The sequence below is a fragment of the Passer montanus genome, unplaced genomic scaffold (assembly GCF_014805655.1).
Source record: "Passer montanus isolate IOZ18808 unplaced genomic scaffold, ASM1480565v1 scaffold162, whole genome shotgun sequence".
NCBI classification, from domain to species: Eukaryota; Metazoa; Chordata; class Aves; order Passeriformes; family Passeridae; genus Passer; species Passer montanus.
Window position 1 is genome coordinate 206,186 of NW_024363383.1, and position 17,354 is coordinate 223,539.

Sequence of the window (17,354 nt, forward strand, 5' to 3'; positions counted from 1 at the left end):
CCACTTTTTGCACTTCTTGTTTGGTGGCTCATTTTGTTTGTATTTGCAGGTGTTTGGGTTTGTTAGGGCTTTTTCCCCCCCAAGCCATGATGACAGTAAAGTTAATATGTGGAATTTTTGTGTTCTAAAGAATACAACAAGCAGCTGCAGTTAATGATCTGTAGCTACTGAAGTGCAGTGTCCACACCTCAGTTTTTACAAATCAAGTGGTTCTGTTGAAATCACCGAGTATATAATTATTTGTGTTGGTCAAGGGCTTGTCCCTTGGGAAATGTGGATATTAGAATGTATTTCTTAGTTTCCAGGTCAATCATCTGGTATAAATAAAAGAATGGTGAAAATGGCATGGAAGTTCTGTATCTCAGAGCTTGACAACTGTGTTTATACCTACATACACACACTGTGAAATACTTGAATTGTTTTCTATTCATAATGTGCATGTATGTGCATGTGCCACTGAAATATTATTTAAAAGATATATTATTAGTTGCAACAGGCCAGCAAGAAAGTCTAGAACTGTAGAATGTCCTGAGCTGGTAGGAACCCATAACAATCATCAAAGACCAACTCCTGGAAAATAATATATTACATTAAAAAATCTTTAATCTGGTAATTAAATTTACAGTTTGGACTAGGAATGCTGTATCAAACCAACTGTGACAACCCCAAGCTGAACACTTTACCATATGATTAAGTGCTTTGTTGACAAATACCGTTGTTTCATACAATATCAATGATTTGATGGCTGTTTTTGAGTCTTGTTCCTTAGGTTATGTGTCCATATTATAGGAAATAAGGATGACAAAACACAAAGTTATGAGGCTGTAATCCTCTGGAGCTTATTTGGTGAATTTATGAGAGATATCTTCAGAAGAAAACTCATTTGTTTTGGTTTTTTTGTATTACCCTTCCTCCTGAGGTGCATTTATGTGATGCACTGCAGGTTTTCCCATGCAGTTTGAGTTGATTTCCCCTTCCAAAAGGCAGTTTTGAGGCTCACCAAGCTATACGAAGTCACCTGGTTTTTGCAGTCACATAGAGGAGGAAGGCTGAGAGAGCAGCTGCCTCTTCTTCAGTGTAAAGGTTGTGCCCTCTTCTAGGGACACATTGAGTGAAGCCATTTTCTGTGTCAAGTGTCCACATAAAATCACAGAATCATTATGGTTGGAAAAGACTTCCAAGATCATTGAGTCTGACCACTACTCTAACACTGACAGGTCCACCACTGCACTCTGTATAGTGTCTCTACAAACCACATTTACCTGTTTTTTGAACACTTAATGGGTGGTGACTCCACCACTTCCGTGGGCAACCTCTTCCAATGCCTGACCCTTCAGTGAAGAAACTTTTTCCTAATATCCAATTTAAACCTTTCCTGGCATAACTTGAGGTCATTTCCTGCTCCCCTCTTTGATTCTGTTGCAGATTTGGGACACTATGGACTCGGGGTTAGAGTGAAGTGTCATAGCTTCCAGCAAGGAGAGCTAAGGTAGATTCAAAGTTATGTTCCATGGTTATTCTTAGGCTGGAATTTCACATTACCCTTGACAAAACTGATAATTTTCCTGCTTGAAAAGAGAATTCAGTTGGCATCAGCTGCTGGCTTGGGAGCTGGGGAGCCCTCATCTCCTTCAAAAAGCCTTAAGTTGGGAAAGCATTTTTCCTGCATTCCCCTCCTACCCCTAGTACCAGGCTTTGCAGCTGCACCATTAGGGTAGCCAGTGGTCTCATTAAATATGAAGGCTGTTATAGTTGGAGGAAGAGCATAAGTACAGCTGCAGAGAGATTTAATGATGGCTCAGTAACTCCTAGGATATCAGTGTAAGTGAAGATCATGAATAACTATTCTTTTCTACTTCAGTTATCTCTCTGTCTTCCACCCAGGCCTGCACACAGCTCATGGCTGGGAAAGGTAACCTTGCCTGATATGTGAGTGGTATTGTTTTATTTAGTCTAGGCTTAGCTATACAGTGATTCTTTAGGAGTCTGCAGCAGTCTAACAGGGCTCACTATTAGCACAAAATATGTTTTAAAATCTCAGGAGTGACTTACTGGGATTTCCAGTTATCTTTTATCAAAATAAAAATGAACCAAGGGGAGGTTATTAATTTTGATAATGTCTCAAAGTGTCAGGAGCTGCAGGACGTGATGCACATTAACCTGGATGGTTACAAAAATGTTTGCAAAGAAAAGGAGTGACATGAAAGTGAGACTGAGGGACTGTCGTGCTCCAAAGTCCCAAGACTTCTGCTGACTGCCTGAGAGCCTAAGTAATGCTTCTGGGAGGGGTATCAGTGCTTCATAGGGGGGTTTTTGCATTTTTTCGGTAAGAGTAACAGCTCTGTTGTAATCACCAAAGAATGCTTTTCTCCCTCTGTCCTGCTTCCTGCTGTGTAAATAGTAACAATGAAGCCCCACTTGGGTCTCATGCATTCATGGACACATGCTTCCATTCTGCCTGTACGTGGCTGGAGTTTCACATCTGATTTCATTGTCCAGTGTGTGTTGTAAAATTTGGCCTGCAATCCTGCTACTGTGACCTTTGGGTGAGGTTGTCTCCATGTATATTCTGAAAAAAAAAAAGTCTGTATGTCAATGTTTTAGTTATAATGTTGGTTAAGAAAATTCAGATATGTAATCATCATCATATTTGATTTAAATATCTTAAGGAAAATGTGATTTCAGTGCAACAAAGACAACCAAGCATAGGATAACTTTTCTGTATTGTTTTCAGCATTGTTGAGTAGGAAGTGGTCTATAATCTTCTGGGACTTTTTGTGGTCTTTGCAGGGCTGACTGGTGGGGTCTTGAAGCATAACCATGTATGATTTTAATCTAAGCTCTATCCCAGCAGCTCTCTTGCAAGATTTGCTGAAAGCCCTATGTGAGACAGATGCTGACTGAATGTAGTTGTGCACACCCATTGTATGAAAAATGGTTGCTGCAAGATTTGAGGTGCAAATGCATTCCAAGTGTGAATCTGACCTTCATGAGAAACTGTTTCTGTTTGATTTCAGGCTGTTGTTTCTTTTTATTTAAAATGTTTTATGGGCAGTTGCAACTGAAAATGAATTTTTGAATCTTTCACAAAGAAGTGAAAGTGCATCATGGCGCTTTGAGCACTGGAGTGAACTTTCTGTGTTGTGAAGTCAACACCTCCCTCTTCTGTTTTCTCATCTTTCTTGTCACCCCACTGGTCACACATGTTCCATGCAGCCTTTGCAGTAGGTGTAAGGTTCTGGCGAATGACTGCGCAGGAGATGCTGTGGCTGTGGCAAGCAGTCACCCAGCAAAAGCACTGCACAGAGCAGAGCATAATCTCAGTTTGCAGGTTTGTTTTACTTTTCCTTTAGAAACATGTACCATGAAATATCTTGCTTCTAGTGAACTGAATGATGGCTCAGGCTTTGTTAAAGCTATCCCACCATGGCACAAAATGAAGTTAGAAGAATGGGACTGCCTCACATTTAATTAATCTACAATTTCATTTAAAATGTTATGCCCATTGAAAGGCAAATATGTTGCAAATTTGTCTGAAAAATGTGCCTAGCAGAGAGAGGAACTGAAGATAGAGTCACTCTAAAACTGAGCTCAAGCTGAGTCTGTTCAGCCCTTGTTTGGTATTTAAGCAGATGTCAGCAAGTTTTCTTGAAATATAAACTGAATTGCAGATGGTGATGGTCAGGAGGTTAAAGAGTGCCTGTGATATGTAAAGATTTACTTCTGAGTACAAATGTATTTGTTTGGAAATAAGTATTTTTCCAATTCTGAATTCAAACAACTCAAAGGATGCTCTTGGTGGCTGGTATGCCAGCTGGTTATATCAGTGCCTTTCATTTGAGCACTCTTTTGTGTCCAGCAACACCAGCAGATAAATTCTTTCTCAGTGAGAGATTCTTGTCGTTACTGGGCTTGACTGGCCAGCAGTGCACTTCAGTGTAAACTGTAATGACATGTATTTGCTTGGAACAATTTCAAAACTTATTGTGCTGTGGTTTGTTTTTTTTTTTACCCCTTCACTTCCCCTAAATCTTAATACAGAGTGAACAGAGCAGGATGTTGTGTAGTATGTTGAAAGAGTTTAAAGAGTATTTGAATTGACTTGGAATAATTTGAGAGGCAAGAGAGAGAGCATCCATGTCAAAACTTCACTCATGGCATGTTTGCCTATCTTCAGATTTGTGCCTGGAAATAGAGGGATCGCTTCAAAGGAAGTCTGATGTTGCTCCAAATAAAGAAAAGCTATTCATTTTCCTTCAATAATACTTGCATCATGGAGCTATGGGTACTTCATGCCAAGTGGCACCTTATTCCATGTAGGATAATTTCGGGTCTGATTTGTTGGAGTTTATGGCTTTCTTTGAAAAGAAAGCCTTTGAGCATTTCAGTTGAAAGTTGAAAAGCCTTTGAGGTTTTCAGTTGTAGTACAGTTTGTCTGAATGTGTGTGGAGGGCTGGTGTTTAAATTTTTCTCATCAACTTTACCTTGTTTTGTTTCCAATAAAAGTTGAAGAAGCTTAAAGAGAACTTTTATTTGATATTTTCCAACAATCTGATGGTGGGTCACAAGGTTATATCTACAAGTCCTTGCCCCAAATGCAAGCACCAGAGACAGGCATTTGAGATGGAGCACTGCTACTGGTGACAGGCCCAGGTGCTTCCTGAACTGGAAATTGCCCCATGTGTTTAATAGACTTAATATATAGACTATATATAGACTTAATAGACTATATATATAATATAGACTATATATAGACTTAATAATGTATATATCTGGATCTTTTGTGAACCTGTGTGAAGGTTACTGCCGGCAATGTTGTGTTTCTTGAGGAAGCAGCCCCTGAAGCAGCACTGTGGTGATTTTATTTGATGCTCTTCACTTTTCCCATATAAATAATGATTAATTGCACCCAGTCAATGTTCTTCCTTCCAGAAATCATTAACGCATCTGTTACCTTCACTGCATTTGTCTTTTTTTTCTGGATCCAGCCCAGTATAGTTTCCCTACATTTGATCATCCTTGATGCCCATTTTCTATGCTTGTATTCCTGAACACAAGCCAGCCAATGCTCTGTTCTGGGCTGGTTTCATTATATGTAGGCATTTAAAGTGTTTAAAGTCTAACACTTCAAAAGATTGTTGGAAAGCTCGAGCCTGTATTCTAGTAATTCAGGTATTTTTAAGCACTTAGTGAGTGAAGGGTCTATGTAGCTTTTGGCTGAACAGTGCCTAAAGTCAGTGCTTTAGAACTGCATTTAGAGTTTAAGTAGTCCTTTCTCAATTTTTTTTAAATGAAAGGCTTCACTGAATAATTTGGGTTACCTTGATGAAAATTCTTTCCAGGGAAATTGTCTGTGTTTAAACCTGCACAGAAGTCTTACAAATATGCCATAGAGAGTAATGCTGTGCTGGCAAGGGTAGAAATCTAGCCAAACAGCCTGGTTTCTACTTTACATTTTAGTTACAGAACCTGAGTCCAAAAAGGAGAACTGTTGATTTACAGTCTATTGCCTTATTTTTCAAATTAACTAGACTTATTTCCAGGTTTAGAGGATGTTTCTGGGTTTTTTTATAAAGCCATAATGAACTCAAATGATGTCCTGACCAGCCACTGATTGCATTGCTAACTGCTCTTTCAGAAAACAGCATCAAAATGTCTCTGGAGCAAAGTGATCTTTTGAGAGATGTGGAGCAGATTCTGAAATGTGTTAACCTCTTTCACTCCAGTCTCCTCTGCTGGTAGGATTTTGGCCACTGACAAAATGAAAAACGGAACAGTTAGTGGAACTTAGACGTGGAGATGCAGATGGATTGTGTAATTTGTAACTTTTTTCAGTGTACAGAGCCCCAAAAGCTATTCAACATCGCCAATGAGCTGCTCCACACGGAAGAAGCATATGTTAAAAGACTCCATCTCTTGGACCAGGTAATTCCATTTTGAATTAACTCTCTTTTCAGTGAGTAGCAATGATGTCTCCTGTCCATTGCCTAAGTTATAGCTCAATACAAGCACTGTGTGTAGGTGGAAGATGGAGTTTGCTTGTCAGGCTGTATGCCATGGGTCGAAGATTTGAGCTTTGGGCAAGACGGTTCCTTGAAAGGAACCAGAGGATTGGGATGGCAGAAAGGGAAGTGGGAAAGCAGCAGTCCAGGACACAGACACTGCCAGCATTTGGTTCCTCCCTGGGTGCATGGGGGGAGGAAATAACAGGAATAATGAAGGCACTAAGAAATTACGAAATCTGTGATTGCTCTTTGATGTGCAAGAAGTTGAAGTTTTACTAAAATCAGGCCACATATGTTAGCCCTGTGCCTACAGCAAACTACTTTTTTACCACTCTGTTTTGTAATTATTGCCCATCATGTTTACCCATGGGGATGAAGTGAAACTATTGTGATGAGTCTGAACTTTCTTCCCCATAGACTTTGAATTGACACTACACAATTCAGGCATTTATATAATTTTCTCAAAGAAAAAAATGCATGAATGTGCAGGAAAGAAATAAAAATGAGGATGAGACACATTTCTAACCAAGTGCTTTTTAAAAATTACTAGAAGAAGAAAAAACAGAAAACTGTCACCTGGCAAGAAATGTCATTAGAAGCTGTAACTTGGGGAATGCTTTATCCTACAACCCTTGGAGCTGTATGGAAGACTTACAGTGCTTGTATTAGATTAGCAGAAACTGTTTCTAGACCATAGAAATCTGTCTTTCCCTTTTGTTCAGTATAGTGTAATTTTTCCTCCTGAGAAAAACCCAATCACATTATTTATTTTGCTTTGTGTAAATAACTGTAAATGCTTTTCAGGGACTGGACGATCTTTGCAGCTTGCACTCAAATATGAGATGTCTGATCTTCTCAGTCATTTCAGTCTTTTTTGAATTACAACTCAGATTTTCCTACTTTTTTCAAGAGCCTATAGTGATATATCTAACCGTGGGTGACAGTGGGCTTAAATTTTGTGAACCTCCTTAAGACTCCAAGAACTGGCTACCAGGGGTGAAAATCTGCAGCTCTGTTCTAAGCAGTCAGCTTTGGAAAATTGCAGTCTAAAATCTGCATGTCTAGGACTGTTTATCATTATAAAATGTTGGTACTGTCTTGTTGCCTTCTGCAGGTTTTTTGCACTAAATTGTCCGAAGCAGGGATCTCATCTGAAGTGATAACGGGCATCTTCTCAAATATTTCTTCCATCTATTGTTTCCATGGACAGTTTCTTCTTCCTGAGCTCAAAACAAGAATTACACAAGAATGGTAGGTAGCTATTATTACAATTATTTTAAAAATACATTTTCAAGAAACTGTAGCAAACATAAGGCCTAGTCTAATTCAATTTTTTAAATTGTTTAATGCAGTAGTTACATTAGTTATTTACTAACTCTTAAACATTTCTGACGTCTCTCAAACATTTCTGACTTGGAGAGGCCTGAGCCTTGAGAAGGCCTGAGCACTCAAAACTTTCAGAATATATTGTGAGCATTTTTTTAATTGGAAGTGTTACCAGAGCTGTTTTCCTTACTGCATTCCCACTCTCCCATTATTGCAGTACTATGAAATTACAGTACTAGGAAGGAATGAAATTTCTTCTTTTGGCCCCATAGCTGAAATAAATATTTTCAAATACCAATTAAAATTTGGCTACTGTAAGGAGTTGAAGGTAGGACTTGTTGGTTTTAGAGGTCTTTTCCAACCCTAGTGATTCTGTAAGCTGTAGATAAGGCAGAAACACAGTGATAGGTAGAAACGTTAATTGTAAGTCAGATCTAGGAAACCCAGTTTGAGGGGACACATTGGCTGCCTGGTGTCCTGCAGTGGCAGGTGCAGATAGTGCTGACCTTTCCAGATACCCTGACTGATCAAGACAAGACCAGGGCTTGCCTCTCTTGGCTGAGTCCAGTCTTCACATGTTCATCAGTGACCAGGAGTAAATGAGTCTCAGCAACTCTGAGATTTATTGCACTTGCAAGGACAGCTGTAACAAAGCGGAGGAAAACTGCAGTGTCTGGAGGTCAGAAGAGGATAGAAGCTTGTCAACTGGCTAAAGAGAGTCTTGCGGGCAGACTGGGGGAGAGTGGCTGCCTCTCTGCCTGGCCATGACTTTGGCAGAGAGATGTGTGGCTACTGCTGCTCCACCCTGGGGTTACTAGCCCCTAGGGATTACCCCACTGAACTGAACCATCTCTTTGCATTAAAACCAATTCAGATATTTGGCTGTGGTGGAAGAGATTATTTTTAATACGTAAAAGTTTTCCACAAGATTTTGTGTTGGGCAGAAGTTCCTTTAATGATGTGTAGTCAGTCTGCTCTTCACTTAAGACAGTGAGGGCAGAAATGTCATCCCTTGTACAACACGATTCATGTTTGAACTTTCATCTAGGATATTGCATAGATTACCTTCAACTAAACTTAGCCTGTCTTGATTGCACATATGTGTAAGTGCTTGTGCATGTGGGAGACAACTGTGGAAATCTTACAGCTGTGTTTTCTCTCTGAAGATACCATTGATTTACAGACATTTCAGTACTTACCTGTATTTTTACCATAGGAGTGTCAACCCACGGCTAGGAGATATCCTGCAGAAACTTGCTCCTTTTCTGAAAATGTATGGAGAATATGTAAAGAACTTTGACAGGGCAATGGACATAGTGAACACATGTATGCAGCGGTCCTCTCCCTTCAAAGATGTTGTTCAGAACATACAGGTATGTTTTTAATTGGCATAATAGGACTTGGAGATTGTAATGGTTTAGGAATGATACTCCCCAGTTTAGAGACTCCAAAACCACGCTACTACTCTTTTGCTTTCCCCCTCTGCCCTTTTTCCCTCCCCCTGGAGCATCTGAAGAGGAGAGCTGGAGGCACAAAAGGCAAAAATCATGGGTTGAGGTAAGGAAAATTTACTGGAAACGCCAATGAGATAAGAAAACAAACAGTAAGTGCAACACTATTAATAATAAAAATAAAGGTGTACTAAAAAGAGAGTGCAGAACTCAATCCAGCTGCAGCTATGTCACCCAAACCACTCCCTCCAGTCAGGACCAGCATCACCCAATCTGCTCCATGTGCCACGCTTGCTCCACCATAAGGAACCTTCTCCTCTGAAACAAGACCCTCTCTTCCAGCCTGGCTATGACCTGAGGTGTTATCCAATAACACTGGGGCCCTGGCTACACCCCTCCTGGCTACTGGAAAAAATTAACTCTCTGCTGGCTAGAAGCAGGAGTGAGAGGTCCTCACTTAAATCAGTGTATTTATTTGTTTCCCAGTTCATGACACATGTTGTCAAGATAATAAGACATACTAAAATTACACAATTTTAGTGGTATCCTTTCTTCTCTTTTTCTGGTACACAGATTTCACACACAGCTTTTATTCCGCTCACACTCAATTTTTTTTTTTTTTTTTTTTTTTTTTTTTTTTTGTTGTTGTTGTTGTTTTTTTGGGTTTTTTGTTTGTTTTGTTTTGTTTTTTAATACGGCTTTAAACTTACAGAGGGCAGGATTAGATGGGATATTGGAAAGTAGTTCTTCCCTGTGAGGGTGGTGAGGCCCTGGCACAGGCTGCCCAGAGAAGCTGTGGCTGCTCCTGGATCCCTGGAAGTGTTCAAGACCAGACTGGATTGGGCTTGGAGCAACTTGGGACAGTGGACAGGGGTTGGGGCTAGATGGTCTTTAAGGTCCCTTCCAACCCAAAGCATTCCATGATTCTGTGATTTAAGAGGAGTATCAGATCACAGAATGAAACTTCGCCCTTGGCCCAGTAATTCTGACTCTTTTGGATTTGTCTTCCTCATTTCTAACTTTAATTCTTTTTTAAAATAAATACAGTTTTATTCTGAGGTGGGTGTGCTTAAGTTTGGATATGTCACTGACAGCATCTGCTGTTTGTCTGGTTTTCCTGAGGTTTCCAAAGTTGCAAGCAGCTCTCGGGATCACAGCTCCACAGGAGGATGCTTAACACGGATTTCTGTGTTTTCTCATAATTGCACAAAAAGCTGCTCAGGAAGAGGAGAAGAGCTCCAGTTATGATGAAGTATCCATAAAACTGCTCTATCCTGCTCATCCCCTGGGCCAGCTGAAGGGATGCAGGCTCCAGGATGCTCATAAGCATCCTTGTGCCAGTCCTGGGAAGGCAAATACCATCCTTTGGGAGGGGAGGGCTGGCAAGGAGAAGGTTAAGCTGAACAGGGAGCACAGCTGCCTGCCTTAAATGGGAGGACGGTGGCTGGGCCAGCTGTCTGGAATCAAGTAATCCCCTAGCAAGCTGGGAGGGGAGAGGCCCTGTGTGGAGGTTTAGGGCTGTGTCAGAGACTCAGACAGAAGTTTGGAGAAGCAAGGACTGGGGAGGTCCTTTCCTGCCACGCTGCTGCTCCACAGGGCCTTTTCTTACCCTTTTTCTGCCTGTAGCCATCCTGCTCACACTAAGGGCACACACACCAGCACTGTATCTTGCTGTCCTCAGCCTGTGGCAAGCTATGACTTTCTGCAGGGTAATCCGTTTGTGACTGTTTCCCCTACAGCACAGCCTTCTTTAAAATTCACCTGTCTCCTCCCACCGACGAGCTTCCAAAATAAATGATGTATGTCACCTGTTGGTCTGCACCAATTTCAGACCATGGGCAGCTCTGCTGTTGCTTGAGCAGAACTCTTGCCAGGCAGTGTGGACACTGGCAATGCAGGCAGAAGATGCACCTTGGAAGCCTGCTGATGACAGAATTGCACTGTAGGTTATTTAGTCACACCTACACAGCACCTTTTGCTCTGTTGCTCAGTAATCATAGCTGCAGGAGGCAGAGATTGGACCCAGAATGCTTAGTCCACTCATGTGACATAGCTGCACTATCAAAAGCCACTGATAATTTTCAACATACCAGTTGAAGTGTGTTGTGATCCTTCAGGGATGCACTATCTACCTAAGCTGCTAATGGAATAGTGTATATATAATACACAGCATAAGGCATTCACTGTTACTAATTATGTTAAATTAGGGAAAGCAGAAAACAAAAATCAAATGTTACTAATAAGTTGATGACTGTGGCTTATCAAATTTAGTCCTTTGCATTTCTGGAAGGATAGCTAATATTTTTCTCTCAGACATTCATCTCATTATCTCCAGTCTTGCTGTGAGAATGCAGCAAGTCAGCAGTGTGGTGTGGGCTGGAATATTTATGAGGAAATTGCAGATACTTGAAAGAAGTTCCTTTCTCTGAGAAATGCACAGTGAAATTAACATGGTTGTAGAGAGGCTGTTTACACGAGAACAGACCACATTAGTGGGCTGATGTAAAAATAATGCTGTGTAGAAGAGCTTATGTGGTTAACATGCTGCTATGGAGTCAGATTACATCGCTAGCAGAAACTTCCTCTGTGCTTTAAAGCAAGTTACTGGTTCTTACTAAGATTCTCATCTCTTCTCTTTTAAACGGAAATATTCTTTTGCTTCACAGGATCCTATGAAAACAAGTACACTGCAATACTCAGTGCCATTGTAAGCAGAGCACATTGGTGCCTTATTGGATTATGTTTAGTATAACCAGACTCAAAGCTCTTTTCCTTCTTGTCCAAGTGAAAAAGAAGCAGAATTTGAGAGAGCTCTGCCTTTCAATGCTGATGTGTGAGCAGTGTGTCTACTGCTCATACAGTGAGCTCTGGCAAGCAATATGTTCCTGGGGGCATTCTGATTTCGTGAAGTTGGGAGAACAATGCTGCATGGGGCCATGGATGGGAAGAGCTTTTTTGAGCCTTCTGAAAGAATACAGTTGCATATTGGCAGAAAATGCCAGACATGGGATGAAGATTCACATAAAACCTGCCAGCTCTGATATGTGCTGTCAGGCTCTTCAGCTCTGGAGAGGCTGGATCCGAGGCCAGTGATCTGAGCTTGAACAAGGCCAAGTGCCAGGTCCTGTCCTTGAGTCACAACAGCCCCTGCAGCTCCAGGCTGAGCCAGAGGGCTGGAAAGGGCCAGCAGGAAAGGCCATGGGGGTGCTGGTGGTGGTGGCTGAACAGGAGCCCAGGTGGGTAAGAAGGACCAGGGCATCTTGGGCTGTTCAGCACTGGTGTGGCAGCAGGGCCGGGGCAGTGCCCATCCCCTGTGCTGGGTACTGCTGGGGCCCCACCTCAAATCCTGGGGTCACTTTTAAGCCCCTCACAACAAGAAAGAGCTTGAGAGGCTGGAGGGTGTCCAGAGAAGGGAACGGAGCTGAGAAAGGGCTCAGCCTGGAGAAAAGGAGGGACCTTCTCGCTCTGCACAACTCCCTGACAGGAAGGGGCAGATGGTGGGTAGGTTGGGCTCTGCTTCCAGGGAACAAGAGACAGGACAAGAGAAAATTACCTCAAGTGTGCCAGGGGAAGGTTTAGATTGAATATTAGGGAGAATTTCTTGATGGAGAAAGTTGTCTAGCCCTGGCTCAGGCTGCCCAGGGCAATGATGGAATCACTGTCCCTGGAGGGATTTAAAAGACATGCAGATATGGCACTTGATTTAGTTGGCCTTGGCAGTGTTATGTTTATGTTTGGACTCTATCATCTTTTCCAACCTAATGAGTCTGTTGACCCATGATGGCTTGAGAAGCTCCTGTATACTCCTCTAGCTGTATGTGAATGGTCATTTTTCATTGCTGTTATACATCAAAGGCAGGAAAAAATTAAACCCTCCTGTTCTTGTTTTCTCTTCATTACAGAAACAGGAGGTGTGTGGAAACCTGACTTTGCAGCATCATATGCTTGAACCAGTGCAAAGGATTCCTCGTTATGAGCTTCTCCTGAAGGACTATTTAAAGAAACTTCCAGAAGAATCTCCAGACAGGAAAGATGCTGAAAGTACGTGTAAATGCCTCTCTGTCTAAAACCACAATGAAATCTCGGGCAGTTTTTCTTCACATGTTCAGATACTTAGAACCAGGACTATGGTAGAAATGGACATTGGAATTAATCAAATTATTGCCAAACAAAGGTATTTTGAATACTTTTGGAGTTGAGAGGAAAAGGGTTGAAATGCCTGCTCTAGGAATGAATGCAGCTTTGGCAAATAAACAGTGACAATATGTTGAAGTTTGCTGTAGTAGAACATCTAACTTTTTTTGTTTAATCCATTGTGTGGCTAAGGACAAAGACAGGAAGACATCCTTGCAGTAGCCAGAGGAAGAAAGGAAGAATGGTTTTAAATTTGTATTGTTTTTAAATGTGTATTTCTTGCCAAGAAAGCCAGAAAGACTCTGTGAAACAGGAGAAATGGACTTCTTTTGATTACAAGGAGTTTTTGATCTCAACCAAAACAGTGTCCTTATCACCATAAGCAGGCAAGCCCTGTTTTAGGAAAACAATCTTAAAAATATGCTTGGGAAGACATAAGTGAGACTTGACTTTTAATAGGTGATTCCTAGAAAGTGAGGGTTCTTTGTCACTGTGTGCTTTGGCTCATCAAGATTTTTAGGAGAGAAAGATGAAACGATCAGTTGAACAGGCAAAACTGATTGTCTGTAATTGCTTATGTATCATCAGTTTTGAAGGAGAAACTACTCAGGTGAACCTGTTCCCTAAGGTGCTATTAAAAGATATAATCTAGAGAATGCATAACTGTTGGTACCTTTATTGCAGAGTCACTGGAGCTGATATCGACAGCAGCAAACCATTCCAATGCAGCCATCCGGAAGATGGTGAGTAGCAATTCCAGAACGGAATTGTGATCTGACTGAAACATGTGGCTGAACTGAGGGTCTCCCATTGCAACAGGTTCAGAATGGTAAATGGAGAGGAATATCTGCCTATCGTTCAGGCTTTAAACGTGTTGGATGTCTGAGTTCTTTTTATTGTAAATGCAGTTTTCTGTGGCTTGTTGGGCTTAAATTCCACCTCCCTCATTCTGAAGAGCCCAATTAGCTGAAAAAGGAAGTCTTCATAAAACTTGTTATTTGCTTTTCCTTGAAAAGTGTTGAAAGTATTCTAATTAGGCCCATTCATGTGTCCTTGCAGATTTTCACACTGTTTTTCTAGTCCTACAGTTCTTAAACAGAACTAAGGTAGTTTTGGCCCATCTTATGTGCACAGAATGTGCATTTTGCATGCATCAGTAGCTTCAGAAAGCTGTGCTTCAAAAGCTGGGCAATCAGACTGTGAGGATTTTGGACATTAGCACATGTTTTAACTATAGAAGAGCTAGTGCATTACCATTAAAGTAAATGGGCTTCACAGCTGCAGATGTTATCCCTTTGGTGCACCCAGGTGTCTCAGGACATTTTGTATCAAACAGACCTGAAATGCTGTGTATCTGGCTTAGCACCCATTGGAACGTTTGGGGGTCCAAGGTTTATATTCACTTCCCTATCAGGCCATTACTTCCTCCCCCCACTGGTGGGGACACCATGAGACCACATTTCCTGTGGCTGCTATAGGGAAGTAGCCAGCTGATGTCTGTGTATTGCCAGTATGTCTGAAAACATAGTTAGGAAACCATCTGTTTCTATTTGCGTCTGGCATGTTCTCTTGATAAGGATATATTTTGGTGGAAATTTTTCTGGTTTCGGGCCTCTTAACAATTCCTGGGGGCTTTGTACAGTGTCTCTGCAGATATCAGAAATATGAAACAACTTGTTGCCTCATTGGTTTCTGTGTTGATTGCTTTTTCTGTTAGTACACAAGGACCCATTGGAAAAGGCTGCTATAATAATTTTGCTGCATGAGGTCCAAGCCAGACTGAAAGAAAAGTGAATGCTGTAGCAAAATCCCCAAAAGTTAGTGGAGGGTTGAATTAATTGTTGGCTGCTAACTCCTATTGTGGTGCAGTAGAAGAAATAAATCATGCTTCCATTATTTGGTAACATACAGGTCTCCAACTTGACCATTGATTTTATTGGACATTGTTTCTAAAGTTCCAAAGATTAATATTTGGACTTGATGATCTTAGAGATTTATTTCAAACTTAATGATTTTATGATACATATTTATTGTTGAATAGCAATAGTCTAAAAGTATCAAATAAATTTATCTCAAAGTGTCATTAAATGGTACAATTCAAGTATAATGAATCCAGTATGACTAATTCAGAGTGGGGAAAAGCACTGAAAGCACTATGCAAAGCAATAGTGGAAGACTGTTTTCTTTCAACTTACATACATTTACCACAGAAATTAAACAGTGGGCAATAGACCACATGGAATAATTTTTTTTTTAAATTTAAACTGCTGGGGGTTTGTACTGGCAGGAAAAGATGCACAAGCTTTTGGAAGTCTATGAGCGCCTGGGTGGTGAAGAGGATATTGTTAACCCAGCCAACGAGCTCATTAAAGAAGGACACATTCAGAAACTTTCAGCAAAGAATGGCACAGCACAGGATAGGTATTTATTCCTGGTGAGTGTTTCAGTTGCTCTTTTATTTTCAGGGCTGTGCTCAGGTTGGATGGGCCTAAGAGCATACTGGTTTAGTGGAAGGGGTCCCTTCTCATGGTAGGGGGTGGAATGAGGTAGGCTTTAAGGTCCTTTCCAACCCAAACCATACTTTGAATCTATGATCCTCTGGTATGTTTCCATGTTCCTAAGCTTAAAGACAAAAAGCATTCACCAACTGAGCCCAGCTACTCGTTATGAGCAGCAGTTTTCTCTTGTAACTTTTTCCTCAAGGATTTCCTTTTTTCTTCCATGCTGTGCCTTTGCTGGCCCAAAGAGGTCTTTTCCATCTCCCTCCTCAGAGGCTGAGTTTTTGCAGAGTGCCACAGCAAGTGGTTTCCAGCCAAACCACCTTGCTGCTCTTGTCCTTTCAAGACAGTCCAATTCAGAGGGAGGGGCAGAAGGGAGAAGTGACTCTCTGAGGTGTTTCTGTCTGCCCACTTCTTTTGGTAACGGTCCATCAGCCTCACTTTCACCTTAAATCTCTTCATGAAAGCTATGTCTTAGAGTAAAACACACCAGAGCCCTACATTTTCACAGTGCAGGCTGTGTCCAGCATGTAACTGCCTAAGCTAACCTCTTGCCTCATTGCAGTTTAACAGCATGGTGCTGTACTGTGTGCCAAAACTGAGGCTGATCGGCCAGAAGTTCAGTGTCCGAGAGAAGATGGATATTGCAGGACTGCAGGTTTGCATCTCTTCTTTTCCCTTTTTTTAATATTCTTGATAGTTTTGGATCCCTGCTGAATCTATATACATAACAATCTATATACGTAACATACATTATATGAATGTAAAAACATAATAGAATTCTAAAACCCGGCTTAGCCAGGTGAGGGTTGGCCTCTTCTCACAGGTGACAGGATGAGAGGAAGCTGCCTCAGGTTGCACCAAGGGAGGCTTAGGTTGGATATTAGGGAATATTTCTTCAGTGAAATAGTTGTCCAGCCTTGGCACAGGCTGCCCAGGGAGGTGTGAAGTCACCATCTCTGGAAGTCTGCAAAAAACCATGAGAACATGGTTTTGTGGTGAATGTGATGGTGCTGTTTTGATGGTTGGACTTGAGAATCTTAAAGGTCTTTTCCAACTTTAGTGATTCTATGAGTCTTTCTCTTTTCGCGTTCTTTTGGTTTGATGTTATGAACCGGTTTAATACAGAAGACCAAAGGAAACTAATCCTTTGTGAATAAAATGGATTGAACCCAGAAAGGTTCGAAATATACCCCAAAACTTGATTAAAATCAAATTAAGTTAGATGTTGGTGCTAAAAAAGTGGTACATTTTATTTAATAGTAAAAGAGGCAAAGAAAACGAAAGAGAAAATAAGTACAGAAATAGAAAAAGAGGTTTCTGTGGGTGGGGAGAAAGGGAGAGGGTAACACGGGTTAGGTGGAAGTATATCACCCTTCCCAGGATCCCAACAACATTTCATTGCTCCCTTCCATCTGCTCTTCTTGGTGATGATAGTCCCCCTGCCGCCTGTCGCTGGAAAGTATGGAGTCCAGTGGATTAATAAAGTGGTTTGGGCCAGGTGGGAACACCCACATGCCTTCCCTGAGTAGGGCACATTTGACACTGTCCTTTGCAACACTGTGGATCTGTTGCATCATCTCTGGTGCAGGGTCTGTGGACCCCTTTGAGGGGGGGTCTTTGATGGGTCATGACTCTGCTGTCCTTCATGTGGATGCAGCTTTTGCCAGGGTGAAGGGGCCCATAGCTGAGCTCCTCTGCACAGCAGAGGATGGGTGTTCACTGCTCGAATCAGAGGCTTTTTCATGACACACCCAAAACCTCTCCTCCCCCTACCCTGTGGTGTGAGGGTCTGTTTGAGCCTAGCAGCTGACAACCCCGGGGCTGCGACCTCTACCCTGAAGGTCCTAAGCTTGATCCCTCTGAATGGTTTCTTCTCCCCTGACTCGCTTTATCTTATCTTCATCAATGAACAGTGTAGGGCTCCATTCAGGGTTTTG

General features: G+C 41.6%; 1 protein-coding gene across 8 annotated transcripts in view; it reads left to right on the top strand.

The window, feature by feature from the left end:
• Positions 1-17,354, top strand: part of FGD3 (FYVE, RhoGEF and PH domain containing 3) — a 101,675-nt gene that overhangs the window by 61,946 nt on the left and 22,375 nt on the right. For all 8 annotated transcript variants that reach the window (XR_005626889.1, XR_005626890.1, XM_039703315.1 and 5 more), the window contains 7 exons: positions 5,836-5,925; positions 7,120-7,256; positions 8,548-8,704; positions 12,685-12,823; positions 13,601-13,659; positions 15,204-15,350; positions 15,980-16,072. Coding sequence is in view for 6 of the 8 variants with exons in the window: in XM_039703315.1 (XP_039559249.1) it covers positions 5,836-5,925; positions 7,120-7,256; positions 8,548-8,704; positions 12,685-12,823; positions 13,601-13,659; positions 15,204-15,350; positions 15,980-16,072 (822 nt within the window). In the remaining 2 variants the exon portion in view is untranslated. The remainder of the gene's footprint in view (positions 1-5,835; positions 5,926-7,119; positions 7,257-8,547; positions 8,705-12,684; positions 12,824-13,600; positions 13,660-15,203; positions 15,351-15,979; positions 16,073-17,354) is intronic.